The 14,579-nt window shown below is 58.1% G+C and overlaps 1 protein-coding gene across 1 annotated transcript in view; it reads left to right on the top strand.

Moving 5' to 3' along the window:
* The window catches only part of CYTH4 (cytohesin 4), a 29,645-nt gene extending 16,727 nt beyond the window's left edge, over positions 1–12,918 (top strand). The window contains exons 8-13 of the mRNA XM_082740207.1: positions 1,521–1,669; positions 7,094–7,205; positions 8,600–8,676; positions 9,026–9,097; positions 9,600–9,754; positions 10,959–12,918. Of these exons, the coding sequence (XP_082596333.1) occupies positions 1,521–1,669; positions 7,094–7,205; positions 8,600–8,676; positions 9,026–9,097; positions 9,600–9,754; positions 10,959–11,031 (638 nt within the window). The 3' untranslated portion in view covers positions 11,032–12,918. The remainder of the gene's footprint in view (positions 1–1,520; positions 1,670–7,093; positions 7,206–8,599; positions 8,677–9,025; positions 9,098–9,599; positions 9,755–10,958) is intronic.
* The last annotated feature ends 1,661 nt before the right edge of the window (positions 12,919–14,579 follow it).

The following is a 14,579-nucleotide window of genomic DNA, read 5'->3' as shown; positions in this document are numbered from 1 at the left end:
GCTGGGCGCTTGTCAGCTGGAGCTGCCTCGGGGCCCAGTCCTTGGGAGAGGATGCAGGAAATCATGCACAGTTCCCCTGGCTGAGGGCAGCGATGGCAGAGTCAGCCTCTCTAGGACGGCTTCCCAGAGGCAGTGAGGTCTGAAAAGGGCTTTAAAGGATGAGTAAGAGTTCTCCAGGAGGTCAAGGTGGAGAAAGGACTTTTCAGGCAGTTTTCATCAGAACAAAGGCCGGTGGCAAGAAACATGCTGGGTAGGAGGCCGGGGGCGCAGGGGTCTAGAAAGATCTCAGCGAAGATCAGTACTGCAGCCAACCATCCCGCCCCTAGTAGGGCAGACAAGAAGTCTCCGCGGCAGGCTTGTCCTGGTTTCTTCTCTGTACCTGAAGTTCCCCCAACAACAAGAAGTTCCATTTTTTAAGCCTTATCTGGGCAATATCAGGTGATCCTGGCGTCTGCTCTCTGAGGTCAGCAGCGTTCTCCTCTCTACATCAAATATAGATACAGTCTGTCCTCTGTCACCTCCACCAGTCTAAATATCCCACGAGGCGGGGGTCATGTCAGATTTATTCACCAGCGAATCCCCGGTCCACAGCACTGGTGGGTGCACACTACATACTTACAGAAAGGATGGAATTTTAAAGCCCCAGACTTGAATCTAACAGTCTAACCGCTTCATTTTGTGATGGTGCATGTAACAGGCCCCCCCTTGTGCCTCAGTTTCCTGCTCTGTGCAGTGGGGTTAGAAAGGGTACGTGCCTCACAGGGCTGTCATGGGGACGGACAGCCACTAGGTGGTTCTGCTGGGTGCGGCTGTTTTCAGAGGTGAAATCCTCAGTGTTCCGGAGCATGAAGACTCTTCGGTTTAAACCTCCCGATGTCACAGATGAAGAAGCGGAGGAGGTCAGGCATATCCCTAAGGTCCACCAGGATGCTGGGGACGCAGCTGGACTGCCCTGGCTCAGGACCTAGGGCTTCAAAACACCCCAGAGGAGCAAACACCTCCCTCCCAAATGCTTCGCCCCTGAAAGTCTGAAGAATGGAACAGCAGTTAGGGCCCCAGGAGCCCCGCCGTGCCGGCAAGCCAGCCAAGCAGCACATGACTAAGCTTTGAACAGTGTAGACAACAATAAGTGTTCTCCGAGTTCTGAGGAGGCAGAGAACAGAGTGGGCAGGGGGCTGGAAGGGCTCGGGGAGAGGCTGGAGTTGGGCTGAACGGGGAGGGTTGGAATGGGTAGGGAAGGGGAGGGGAGGGGAGGGCATGCCCGGCAGGGCCCCCACCCCCCCACCCTGCAGGAGCCCAGGGGCAGGGGTGGGAAGGGGTGGGAGGGACTCAGCCGCTGAAGTTTGTTAGGAGCCGGGAGGCCCACAGGAGTGGGGAGGAGACCGGGCCTCGAATGCCAAGCTGGGACAGCGTGGGCCTTGGGGCGTTGAGGCGGGTGATGCTTGGCCCCTCGAAGTGGTCAGGGCAGAGGAGGGGAGAGTGATCGGGGCCAGGACTGTGACCACTGTCCCATCTCGCAGATACCTGCTATGTCCTGTCCTTCTCCATCATCATGCTCAACACCAGCCTCCACAACCCCAACGTCCGGGACAGGCCACCCTTCGAGCGCTTTGTGTCCATGAACCGCGGCATCAATGACGGCGGTGACTTGCCTGAGGAGCAGCTGCGGGTAAGAGGGGCGTGGCCCACCTCACCTGGTCCCCAGGGACCCCAGAAGGGCCCACGCTTGGATGGATAGCCCAAGAGGGGGCTCCTCTGAGATGGACCCCCCCCCAGCTTGGTGTCTGTCTTGAGATGGGCCACCACGAAAGGGGTCAGTCCTGAGATGGGCACGTCCAAGGGGCCCCCATCTTAAGGAGGATGTCTGCTATAGACCACCTAGGAGGTCCTCCCAGACTCCATCCTTTGGGGGACCCTGGGCACCCATCATTCATTCACACCTTCTAGAAAGGGTGCTTCATAAAACGCAGCTATAGTGCTTGGAATCCCAGATTCTTAGACTCTCAGCATGTCAGAGCTGAAAATTCTCAGTCTTTGCTCAAAGCCTTCCTTCCTCCAGAGAGGGGGAAACTGAGGTCTTCCATAAGGCAGCTTGCAAGCCAAGCAGAATGCGGGCCTCCTGTCTCTTCCTCAAACAGACCCCCACCCCAGCCACACTGCACCAGGCCCTGTGCCCAGCGCGGGGCACCCAGGGATGAATCAGCCACAGACCAAGCCTAGGCCAAGTTCAGGGTCTGATGGGAAGATGATGCATATATGAATTATAGCCCTGTGAATTATTATTCATGTGTACTAACTACAGGAACATAGCTACAGAGACACAGAGGACACTACTGTCCCTCTCCTGGGGGCAGAGGAAGGGGGTCATCCTGGAAGACTTCACAGAGGAGGTGACTTTTGAACTGGGCCTTGAAGGTTGAATGGGAGTTTTCACAGAGGGAAACAGAGAAAGAACAGTCCAGAAAGGGGAAACTGCCAGAACCCAGGCCTCACCTGGCTAGGAACGGGAGAAGGGTCCAGAGGGGCTGGCTGGGATTGTGGGTGTGAATGCACAGGGACAGGTGGCAAGGTGGGGCCGGAGCCCCTCGGAAGGAGGCTTCAAATGACAGCCTCAGGGGTTTGCCAGGGAACTATGGGCAACACGGTGCAGGAAACAACCATGCCATAAACACAGAAGTGAGCTTCAGAGCCTGCTGCAGCAAAAATGAACTGACAGCTAATTTCCAGGACCAAGGATGCCCCAGAGCTCAATAAAGTTCCCGTTGCCTCCTGGTGACAGCCTGGCAGGAGGTGAGGAGAAGGTGCAATCCTCTCTCCCAGCTTGGCACCCTGCCAAGTCTGGGGCGAAGCCTGGGTTTGGAAGGACTTGGGTGCCCCTCCTTGTTTAAGAACTACCATGCCCTTAGCCCACCACCCTCCTCGGTCCTCAAAGGGGAAAGTTTATCATGAGGGCAGGGGTGGGTGGGGACCCCAACCAGGATGAGTCCTTGAGAGCTGGTTTGAGCTCAAGTCAAATCCCGTCTCCCCCATGACCTTGGGGAATGACTCACCACCGCCCCCCTCCAAGCCACCATTCTTTCAACCAGGATAATGATGCCTGCGTCACCCAGCTACTGGGAGTAGCAATTTGTAAAGATGTAAAGGCCAGAGCCCCTGCCAGGTACAGAGCATAGGTTCTAAATGGTGGCTTAGGTCACGATGAAGAAGAATTAATAATAACTTTAAAACCCCAGCGCTTAGTAAAATGCCTGAAATCTCAAAGGCATTTGGGAATCGGTAAGTCATCTCATTGTGGTACCACTGGCAGGAGGTTGGGCGCACCTGGTCTGGCAGATAATGAGTTAATGACATGCCAGCATTATTGCCTCAGCCCCCCAACCGCCCCCCTAGAGCCTTCTTGAGCACCTCCTTTGGCATTTTTCCCAATTCAAGCCTTTTGTTAATAACAATGCGCTACATCTGTACAGAGCTTGTAAGTTTCTCCTCCTAGGGCTTAAGGGTCTAGTACCTCAATTTAGCTTCACACTCTGCCTGGGAGGTCTGGAAGGGTTTATTATCCTCCTCGGCAGCCAAGAGAAGCAAGCACAGAGGGGAGGGGGGAGGAAGAGAAAGAGCAGCGTTGGAGTCACAGCCTCATCCAGGTCCCTGCTCCCCTACTCTCTGGTTGTGTGACATTTGGTAAGTGGCTTGACCTCTCTGAGCTCCCAGCTCGTGGGATTTGTGTAGAAATGTAAGGTATTTAGCCCAAGTGCTTGAGTCGTTCCAGTCGCTAATGAATCCAGAGGCTTCCCTGGATTAAAAAAGGGAAACCACACAAGGGAATCCACACAAAGGAGCCACGCAAAGGGAACCACAAAAGCCTGGTCCTCGCTGTTCAGGGGTTTTTACTGCAAAATTCCAGGGTGGAGGGGCTGGTGGGAAGCCCGGGTGCTGTGCGGTTTGGGGGCATCTGCCTGCCTTCTCTCTGCGCCTCATCTTCCCTATGTATAAAAGCAAGAACTCACCTTTTGATCACCGTCAAATAGTCAAAGTCTGCCACTTTGTGGAAGGAGTACCCCATCATGGTCCAGAAGCTTGGGCCCTGCTGAAGACACAGAATGCTTTTAAGCTGGGCAAGGCTTCAGAGGGGTGCGCTATGGGAGGCGGGGGACAGGCGACAGTAGCACGTCTTGCCCTGGCTATCCTGATAGGCTGAAGCAGAATGCCTAAGAGACTCAGGGTGTGGACTCAGAGGATAGGAGATCCAATGCCAGCTCTGCCCTTTATGGCGATGTGACCTTGAGTGGAAGCCTCAGTTTCTTCGTCCGCAAAGTGGGCAGATGGTGGTGCCCTCGCGTGGCTCTCCTGAGAAGCAGGGTTAATACACTTCAAGCTCCTGGCCCACAGCAGGTACCCAGGAAATGCCAAGAAGGGGGCCACTCCCCTGAGAGAGCTGCCCAGAGAGGGAGCTTAGGTGGGAGAGGGGAAGAAGGAGAGAGGCCAAGAGGGAAGGCTCTCCAGCCTCTGGTGTTACAGGTGGAGAAACTGAGGCTCACGCAGGGGAACAATCTCCCGGTTCAGGGCATCTTCTGCTGTGGGCAGCCCTGGAACTCCTGGGTCTTTGTCCAAACATCTCCGTCCCCATTAGAACGGACCATATACCAGGCCTAGTTCTGGTCCATCTATGTTCTCATTAACTTCTCCTGACACCCTTAAGCGGTGGGCACCCTTCCCAGTTTATAGCAAAGAAAACCGACCTCCAAGAGTGGTAGCTGGCCAGGGTTCTCATCGTTTGTGAGGACATCAGATTCGAACCCATGTCTCTCTGACTCCAGGGCCCTTCCTTCTGCAGAGACCAGAAGGCAGGATTTGGGCATGAAGGACTTGGCTGTGCTACCCAGCTACCAGTTGCTTCCTGGCTAAAGGAATCTCAATTCATGTAATGGAAAACATCGGGGATCGATTTGGCTTCAGATCTGTCAGCTTCAGGCTCGGCTAGATCCAGGTGCTCAGTGAGGTCAGGACTCAGTCTGGTCTCCCCATCTCTCGGCAGCCTTCTCCTCTATGCTAGATTCCCTCCTAAACAGCCTCTCTTCAAGTTGCGGCAGAGTTGGCAGAGAGGGCCCAGGCAGCTTCAGTGTTCGTTCTGGCTTAGCAGTTAAAACTAAAGTCCCAGAATTAAGGGTTATTGGCTGGCTTGGGTCACATGTCATCCCTAAAAAACCAGTCACCGTGGCCAGATCAGAGTCAGTCCCTCCTTCCTGGAGCCTGGGGTGGGAGAAGGGTATCAACCCGCCTCAACAACCTGGACAGAGTGTGTCTGGGCAGGGGAGGCTCCAGAGGAAAGCCAGGGGCAGAGAGAGAAGAGACAAGCCAGCAGAGCCTCTGGAAGGGGGCAGTAATCAGGTCTATCCAGCCAGGTCTGGTGGCCGCCCCTGCCGCGCAGGGGTGTTTACGTATGGGGGAGGGCTGGTGTTTACAAGGTGCTGGAACAGTAGATAAACCGAGCCGTTTCCTCTGCGGGGGCAGAATGTGCAAGCTGACAGGCCACCCGCAGAAGCTGCCAGGGGCCCCTTGTGGGTATCACACAAGGAGGATGAGGCCCCTCTGTCTGGCCCCCTGCTTGGTCCTGGGCCTCCCAAATGTTTGTGCTGACAGCTTTGCTGAAAAGGCCTTTTCTGCCACTGGCCTTTGTTCGATCAGCCAGCACCGCTCAAATAAATTCCCAGGGCTGGGCCTGGGCAGGAGGGGCGACAGGGCTGCCCAGCTGCTCTAAGGGTGCGGAGGTTCCAAAAAAGGGCAGATGGTCCCTGCTCCTCCCTACGCCCACCAGCACAGCCAGGCTGAGCCAAGGACTCTGGGGACAGTCCAGAGCCACCTCCATCAAGCCTAGAAAAAGCTGTTTCTGGCAGGATTATAACCTCAGAACTATCGGGTCAGCAAAGACATTTTAAAAACCAGAAAACACCATTTCTAAAACTTTAGGGGAATCAGACAGTACTTATCAAATTTTTCATTTAAAATCTCAAGGAAACCATCAGAACAGCAGCATACACAAAGGCAACAGAAGGAAGTGATTTAATTATCTTCGAGATGGAGATCCGGCACTGTGTCTGGTTTTAATAAACAGAAATAGTCGAGAATGTTTTTCCAAACATTTGGAAATAGGGCAGGTTGATCATAGAACACAAGTTCAAAACACACTGAGAAGATCCACTGCAGACTTCCACAACTCCCCCATGGGGAGGTCTCAGCCCTGGCTTGCATACCTCTAGTGACGAGGAACTCATTATCCTACCAGGTTGCTCCATCCATATTCCAGCAGCTCTAGCTGCTAGAAGGTCCTGCATGGAGAACTGAAATCTGTTTTTGGGGAACTCCCACCAGGTCCCTGCCCTTGAGAGCCAAGCTGGGCATCCCACCTTAAGTGTGTCCTTGGGCCGAGCCTCCCGACAGGGGCAGTCGAACTCCAACCCTTTGGTTGCTCCTCTGTGTCCCTCTAACCAAGGTACACCTGGAAGTCTCCGCTATAGCAGCTAAGAAAAAAGGGGGCCCTCTGCCCTCTTGGATGATACCTAAGCAGGCCCTGCCCTTGGCTGCTGTCCCCTCAGTTGTATGCGAGTGTGTCTGAGCATTTATATGTGTGCACGCACAGGTGAACATGTGGGGGTCTGCAGGTCCCAGCTGAGTGTCCTTGTCTGCAATGGGGGCCAGGGTGGGGATGCTGGGGGAGTGGGGGGAGGGGACCATTAACCGCCTGGTTGGTAAAGAGTGGCCATTTGGCTTGAGGCCAGGCCCTGGGGAAGTCCTGGGGGTTGTGACACCCCAGTGTGCCCTGCGGGAGCAGCCCACCCAGTGGGAAAGACCCAGCCCGGCAAGCAGACAGGCACGGGCGAGGCAGCTGGGCCCGATCTCTCTAAGGAGCAGCCTCCACGCTTGCTGCTCTGGCCCCAGAGCCCCGGGTGGGGAGACCTGGCAGGCAATGGCGTTTAGGGGCCCCAGCCACCTGGGGGAAGCGGGTAGAATTTCCAGGCCACAGGGGCCCGGCAGGGTCCAGGCTCCGGACTGGGATGGACATCACAGCCTGCTCTTTGCCTCCCTTCTCTGCGGACAGAACCTCTTCGACAGCATCAAGAGCGAACCGTTCTCCATCCCTGAGGATGACGGTAATGACCTCACTCAGACCTTCTTCAACCCCGACCGCGAGGGCTGGCTGCTCAAACTGGGTGAGGCGCACACTCGGCACGCTCGGGCACACTCGGGCATGTGGCAGGCACACTCAGGCACACACCAGACGCATGCACACATTGACATGAAGCCTCCGCGGTGTAGTCAGGGAACCCAGCCCCCCAGCCATCCACCTGCCCCCTCCCTCCATCTGTCTGTCCTGGGACTGTGGGGGGTGGGGGAGGACGAGCAGGAAGAGGAGGTGAGAGGCCAGCAGACCCCTGGACACTTCAACTACACGCTGGTCTCTCTTCCTGGAGGGCTTCTGAGGAAGCCACGCCCAGAGAGGTTAGGAGACCTGTCTGAGGCCACACAGCCAACAAGTGGGTGCGCAGAGGGTTGGGTGTCCCTGAAGGATGGGGGAGGAAGTGGGACAGGATGTGGCTCAGGGGAGCTTCCCTTCAGCATGACGAGGAGGCTGGAAGGACCTCTAACCCGCAGAGAGGAGCCGCAGGTGAGGGTTGAGGGGGCGGCTGCTGCAGCCCAGACAGGCTGCCGAACCTGGTAGGGCCCAGCCCCTGGCCCCAGGCACACTCCCGGGTGCGTCCCCAGCAGAGACAGCCCAGCCAGGGACAGTGGCGTTTGGAGGCAGGTAAGGACAGACCCCTCGTGTTGGAGCAGAGACCCGGGCTGGTGGATGCCTGCCCAAGCCCTCCATGTTCCCATACCCGGATTCCAGGCCTTCTGCAGACCACAGGGAATCTTTTCTTGCCCCGCGGACCCCTCCCAGCCCTAGGGAGACTCTGAGTCACAGATCCCAGCTCCTCCACGCATGTGCCAGTGGTCAGGTTCCTCAGCCTCGGTTTCCACCACTGAAATGGAAATCATAGTCACCAAGAGGGTTCAATGTGTGGCAAAATGGCCAAGCACTTGGACTCTGGAGCTAGGACACCAGGCTTGAATCTGAGCTCTGCTGCAGGACTTTGAGCCCACGATTGAGCCTCCCTGTGCCTTGGCCTCTTCATCTGTAAAATGGGCTTAATTACAGGTCCTCCTGATAGGTGGTTCTAGGGATTAATAAGCAACTATTTCTAAAAACATCTAAGACATTGTCTGGCAAGCGAAAGATGAAATGCTTCAGCCCGGTGCCAGTCAGGGAGTAGGCCAAGGGATGAACTGAGGGGGAAGGGCAGCCACTGGTCCTGGGGCCTGATCACGGAGGAGCCTTGAATGCCAAGTCAAGTGGCCAGGGCTAGCCTGGAGTGATGAGTGCCACTGGGGTATTTGAAAAACAAAGCGATGGGTCTGGGGGAAAGTGTGGTGAGCTGGGGTTTGGGAGGTTTAAGGGGAGGGGACAGAGGAAAGCTCTCCAGGCCCCGTTCCCATGGAAGGACGTGTCCGTGGAGGAGCAGGGAGAGGAAGTCCGGCTGACTGCACCATTGGCTTCTTGCAGGAGGCCGCGTGAAGACATGGAAACGGCGCTGGTTCATCCTGACGGACAACTGTCTCTACTACTTTGAGTTCACCACGGTGAGTGGGGGTCTCCTGAGCCTGCCCCTCCCCCTCCTCCCAAACTCCCACTAAGCGGTCCACTCACAGAGCATGGGACCCCTTTGAGATCATTCACCCCTCTCTGCACCCATTTCAGAGGGGGAAACTGAGCCAAGGCCAGACCAAGCTTACAGTCCAGCCTCCTAACTCTCAGCCCAGGCTCTCCAAGCGTTGCTCCCCCCACCCCCACCCCCACCCCAGGGCTGGACAGAATCTGGGAAGATGCGTGTGCTCCTCTATGAGTTTGGGGAGCCCCGCAAGTTCACTCCCTGCCCTGGGTGTCAAGGCTGCATTTGCTGATCCTGGCCTTCCCCCGCCCCTCCTGCAGGACAAGGAGCCCCGGGGAATCATACCTCTGGAGAACCTCTCCGTGCAGAAGGTGGACGACCCCAAGAAGCCAGTAGGTGGCGCAGCGGGGTCCTGAGAGCCCCAGCCGCTGGGGGATTTTCTGAACCCCAGGTGGGAGGGGAGGGCGGCTGGCCTGAGCCCTCCAGGAGGCCCCCGGTGGGGTTTGGGGTTGCCTCAGGTTCCCTCCCGAGGCCATGGATCCTGGGGGCAGGTCTATGGCATCAAAAAGGGATGGTTTCATTGTCTCTCGGAGCCTGCTTCTGACACTAGCTGACATCCTCGAGTAAATCTCTGCTCCTTCCTGAGCCTCCGTTTCCCAGGCACTGAGCTGGGGGTTTTAGGGGAAATGGTGGACTTAGGTGGAGCCTGGCACATAGTGAGTTCTCAACGTGAGAAGGAGCAGCTCTGGCCCCCTGGCCTGGCACGGGAAGCCAGCCCCGGGTGGGGTGTATCTCGCTGTCTGTCCAAGCCCCAAGTGGATGGTCCTCGCTGAACACCCCGGAAAGCCTGGCCCAACTGCCCTGCCTGGCCCTCACCCAGCCACCTCCCCGCAGTTCTGCCTGGAGCTCTACAACCCCAGCTGCCGGGGCCAGAAGATCAAGGCGTGTAAGACGGACGGCGAGGGCAAGGTGGTAGAGGGCAAGCACGAGTCGTATCGAATCTCGGCCTCCAGCGCAGAGGAGCGTGACCAGTGGATCGAGGCCATCCGGTGAGGGCTGTCTGGGCCTTCTGTCCCTTCCGGGGGCCCCTGCTTCTCTCTGGGCTTTGTCTCCTTGTCTGTAAAAGGGCCTAATCCGGAATCTCCCTCCTGTCTCCGGCATACAAGATCTTCCACCCAGCTTCCGCAGCCAGGCCCCGGGGACACAGGGGAGGGAGGTCATGGAGTAGGGGGACGATCCCACAAGATGTTGCACGAAAATCTCTTTGCCGGGTGCCTGGCACGTGGTCAGTGCTCTCGAATGGTGCTCTCGTTAGCACCAGGATCCGGAGGGAGCCTGGAAAGACCTGGTGGAGATGGAGGGAAAGGCTCTGTAGGGGAAAGGACCAGTGCTGGGGAAGACAGGGGGCAGGTCAATGGGTGGCCTCCTGGACAGCAGCCCGGAGTCCTGGGGGTGCTGGTGCCGGGCAGTATGGGGGATGGGGCACGTGGCTCTGCGGGGACCGGGCAGTGGGAGGCCAGGCTGCGTGGAATAGCAAGACCTTGGTTGCCATGGCAACTCGTGTGGGTTTCTCCTGGGGGCACCGGACACAGAGAAGGGGTGTGGCCAGGTGAAGAAGGCATGGTGTAGGGGCTGATTTCGAGGTTCCAAGACGGACAGTGGAGGGACAGGTGGAAGGGAGGCAGGTGAGGGGTAGAGGCCAATGGGGAGACGTGGGAGACGGTGGGTCCCCTCGGCCAGAGGAAGACACCAGAGTGGTCGCTGGGCCGGGGGCTGTGTCCCGGGGACTTGTGGGGTCTATGCCCTCGAGCCATGCTAAAGTCCTGTGAAGCAGCCCAGTAGGACCCACTTGGGCCTCCATTTCACAGAGGAGGCCCTGACCACCTCCCCCAGCCCCCACAGGGGAGGGACCTGCTCTGCCACACAGCCAGTGGGTGGGCAACAGGTCTGCTGGTCCCACTTGGGCTCCTTCCACCTCCTCTGGGAGTCTGAAATGGGGTCCAAAGAACTTGGGGGGCAGAATTCCCGAGGCTGTCCATTCTCAGCCTGACCCTCTCCCGCCTTGCCCGTGGGACTCCGGGCAGGGCTGACTCACTAGGGCCTGGTCCTTGGTGGGGCCATCAGGCCCTTCTCCCGCAGCAGGGCAGGCCATCCTGTCCCCAGGAGACCCACCCCCTTCTACAAGCCCGGGGCGCTGAGAGCCCGCCGGCAGCCAGCTCAGCCCTGCTGTTCCCTCACTTGCTCTCATTTCAGAGCCAGCATCACCCGAGTGCCCTTCTATGACCTGGTCTCTGCTCGGAAGAAGAAGATTGCCAGCAAGCACTGAGCGACCTAGGAGGTGGTGCAGGGGAGCAGGCGTCGCGGGAACCCCGTGACCTGTGGTTCCTGGAGACATACGTCCCTCCACAGGGCACCCTTTCCTGGCCCACAGACTTCACCCCCGCCCCCATGACTTTGAGCTACCAGGAACAGGGTAGGGGGCAAGGCTCAGGAGGATGGGTGGGAAGCCCTGGAAGGCCCCCACCCCCCTGCCCCACGTCACTGCAACAAGGAGCAAGGACAGCAGCTAACGAGGCACCTGCCCCAGAACCCAGCACCCTGTCTTCCCTTTGGGCCTCAATTTCCTCTTCGGTGAAACATCTCCTGTACTCTGAAATGCTGTCGGCCCTCGAGGGAGGAGGAGCCGTGGGGATCCTGAGGGCTTCCTGCCCTTGGCCATGGCAATGCCTTCTTCTTCTGCTCAAGGGGGTTCTCAACCAGCCCCTCCCCTGTCTTCAGCTGGGGCTTGGCCATCCCTGCCTGAGGGACACACACAGAGCTCAGACCCATAGACAGACAGGACCGCCGGGAGTTGCCAGGAGCACTGGACCAGGAACATTGGACCCAGCACCCGCAGTCTCTGTCCCAGCAACATCTCCGGCTTGCCGTGTGTCCTCTGCCAAGTCACAGTCCTCTGGTTCTCAAGACACTGGGGGTTTGGATAGAAACTTCTCAGCCCCTTCTGTGTCTGTACCCCACCCCCACCCCAGTGATGGTAACAGCCGTGGGACAGGTCCCAGCAGTGCCCCAGCTGCCGCCTTCCTCCTCAGGGACCACTTCCTTCAGGTAGAAGGACAAGATTATAGTGGATCCTCCCAACGATCTGGCTGGAGATGGCTGTTCTTGTCGCCTGAGCTGGAGAGACTCTGACCGAAGGCTGCTGGCAAGCCAAGAGCAGAGGGGGCTCCAATCACAAAGATGTCCATTTTGGAGGAGGGACAAGTGGGACTCCTCAAGAAAATGGCAGAGAGCATCCCAGACAGATGTCTTCAAACAGGGCTGATGGTACAGCCAAGAAGCTAAGAAGAGAGAGCCTTGTGAACTGTGGTTACCAGGAGGGCTGCCTGAAGGCAGTGCCCACGCCACTGAGGGACATAGAAGCTTGGGGCAGAGTCCCAGCCCTGAGCAGGGATCCTGTGAGGGGCTGCCCCAGCGGGGTCCTGGCATCTGAGACCCACGGTAGCGCCGCCAAGAGTGGAGCTGACTTCCCCGCACATAGGCAGGCAGCTCCGCCTCCAGGGAGGCCCAGTCTGGAGGAGGATTCCGTGAACAGGCTCCTTCTGAGAAGCTCTTTTCACCCCCTTGCACGGGTCCCAGGGGAGTCTCTGGAGGGAAGTTCCCTGGCAGGAAAGCAGGAGATGCCATCGCCTCTGCCCCACCGCCAGCCTGAGCAAGGCGCATTGCCCAGGGGAGGGAAGACAGTCTCTCTTCCCCTCCGCCCCCACTGACACGCGCACACCTTTCGTGGAGTCCGGAGGAGCTGTCTTTTGAGTAGTGAGATCCCCATCTCTGGAGGTGTGCGAGTGCCTGGTAATGATATGGTGCTGAAGAGGGTCTGAGTTGGGCATCTGCAGGGGGGCCTTGGCGGACATCTGAGGACTTCCACAGACCCCATGGCAGCCTGGGAACTGGATGGCAAAGCTGCCACCTCCTTTGACCCCTGAAAGGGCAGTGAGAGGTCAGGGAAGGAGGACTGGGCTGTGAGGAGCACGGGCTCCGAGGTCCTCACCCGCCACTGGCACACGCTGGCTGTGTGGCCTCTGCCACAACCCCCTTCCCTCTCTGGTCTTCACCTGCCTCTGTCATCACTGAGAGGGCTGAAGCCGTGATTTCCCAGGCATGAGTGGCTGTCCTGGGACTCATTCCGAAGACAGAATAAAGCTCATGATCCGTCTGGGGAGGGGGTCCGTCCTCTCTGTGACCACACCTGCCGACCTTGATGCCCCTCGTTCCTTTCCCAGCTGAAGGCAGGAGGGCCAGACAGGGAAAAGTCGGCCCTCAGAGGGCCCTAGACCCTCGTCCTCAGGGCAGCACGGCTGCCACCCACACAGATGTCCCCAGAGGCTGGATTTGTGACAGAGGTCCCCTCAGAGCAGGGCAGGGGTGCAGTGGCCCCGCCAAGGTCAGGAAAAGGCAAAAGAACTTCCCAACAGGCAGTGCTGGCCAAAGAGAGAGTGGGCGATGGCATCAGGAAGCAGATGTCCAGCCTGCCTCAGCACAGGGAGACACCAGCAGTCACTGCAGAGGGAGGGGGGTTCCTGAGCTGGAATTCAGTAACCTTCACTTATCGGTACTTTCCATAATGTTTAAATAGCGTCAGTGTTCCAGGCACGGGGGGGCTGGGGGCAAGCCCACACGGGGTTTACAATCGGGTGATCCTGAATTCCAGGGTTCTAGGCAGCCCCTCTGGATGTGTTGGGCACTGAAGTGTCTCCCATGCCCTTCGCACCCGCCCCCTGCCTGAGATTCCACCATCGAGTTGCTCCTTGAAGAGGGAAGGGGCTGAACTGGTCAATTTCTCCCTACGTTCTTTGCTCCGCCCCCAGCACCTACCATGTACCAGGGTCCATGCCTGCAACCGGGCATCCAAAGATGATGGAGATAAAGCCATGGCCCTCAAAAGAAGCTGGGTGCTGCTTGGGGGGACCCAGTGTGGAGGGGCAGAGACAACCTAGACCAACCCGTGCTGCTATGGCCGGGGACACGGGCCAGTGGAGGGCTGGGCTAGGCAGAGAGGCTTCTCAGAGGAGCTGTGCGTGAGTGTTCGTTGCCAACTGGGTTGGGGGACAGACACACATCTGACCTTGCAGTAAGCTCACTTTGTGTCTGCTGCACACCCCCCCCAACACACACACACCTGACTGTGAACTCCTCCCAGGCCAGACTGTCCCTGCTCGGTGCCAGGCACACAGCAGGTACACGATAATTTCTGCTTAGAATGAAACCGTCTCCAAAGGCCCTCTGGGCCTCAGCCTTGACAAGTGCAGGTGTGTAGAGACATAGGGAACTGGGAGAAAGCTGGCGCTGCTGTCGGTGGGGGTTTTTCCAGAGAGGTGGACAGGCAGGAGAGGGCCACATCACAATCGGGAAGGACCAGTGGGCTGGGACTTGCTGACCCAGGCCCCTCAAGTTTCCCCCAGGTGGTCTCTGCTCACCTCCCTGCCGGCCCGCCACTTCTCGATGTGGGCAGCAGGGGGCTCCCGCCACACAGGAATGAGAGGTTTTGCTGCGCAGCCTCAGGGCAATGGGAGACCAGAGCTGCCCTTTGCCGGAGGGGAAGCTGCCCTGAGTAGAACTTGGGTCCGGGCATCCCGGAAGGGGAAGCAGGTGGATCTGCAGGCTCGAGCCCTCAGAGGCACCGATGTGCCCGGGCCTGCACTCTCCCCTGCCGCGGGACCCAGGGGCTCCTGCTGAGCCCAGGAGTCAGACACCTTGGCTCTCTCCCTCTCTGGCTCTGGGACCCTACACCACTGGCCTTGCCCATCTAGATGCCATCTTCCTCCTTGAAGGGTTGAGCCATGTGAGTTCCATGACACAGACCTTTAATAAGGACGT

The sequence above is a fragment of the Mustela nivalis genome, assembly GCF_964662115.1.
Source record: "Mustela nivalis genome assembly, chromosome: 7".
Taxonomy (NCBI): domain Eukaryota; kingdom Metazoa; phylum Chordata; class Mammalia; order Carnivora; family Mustelidae; genus Mustela; species Mustela nivalis.
The sequence above is the reverse complement of the archived record's forward strand: the minus strand, read 5'-3'. Positions and strand labels throughout refer to the sequence as shown.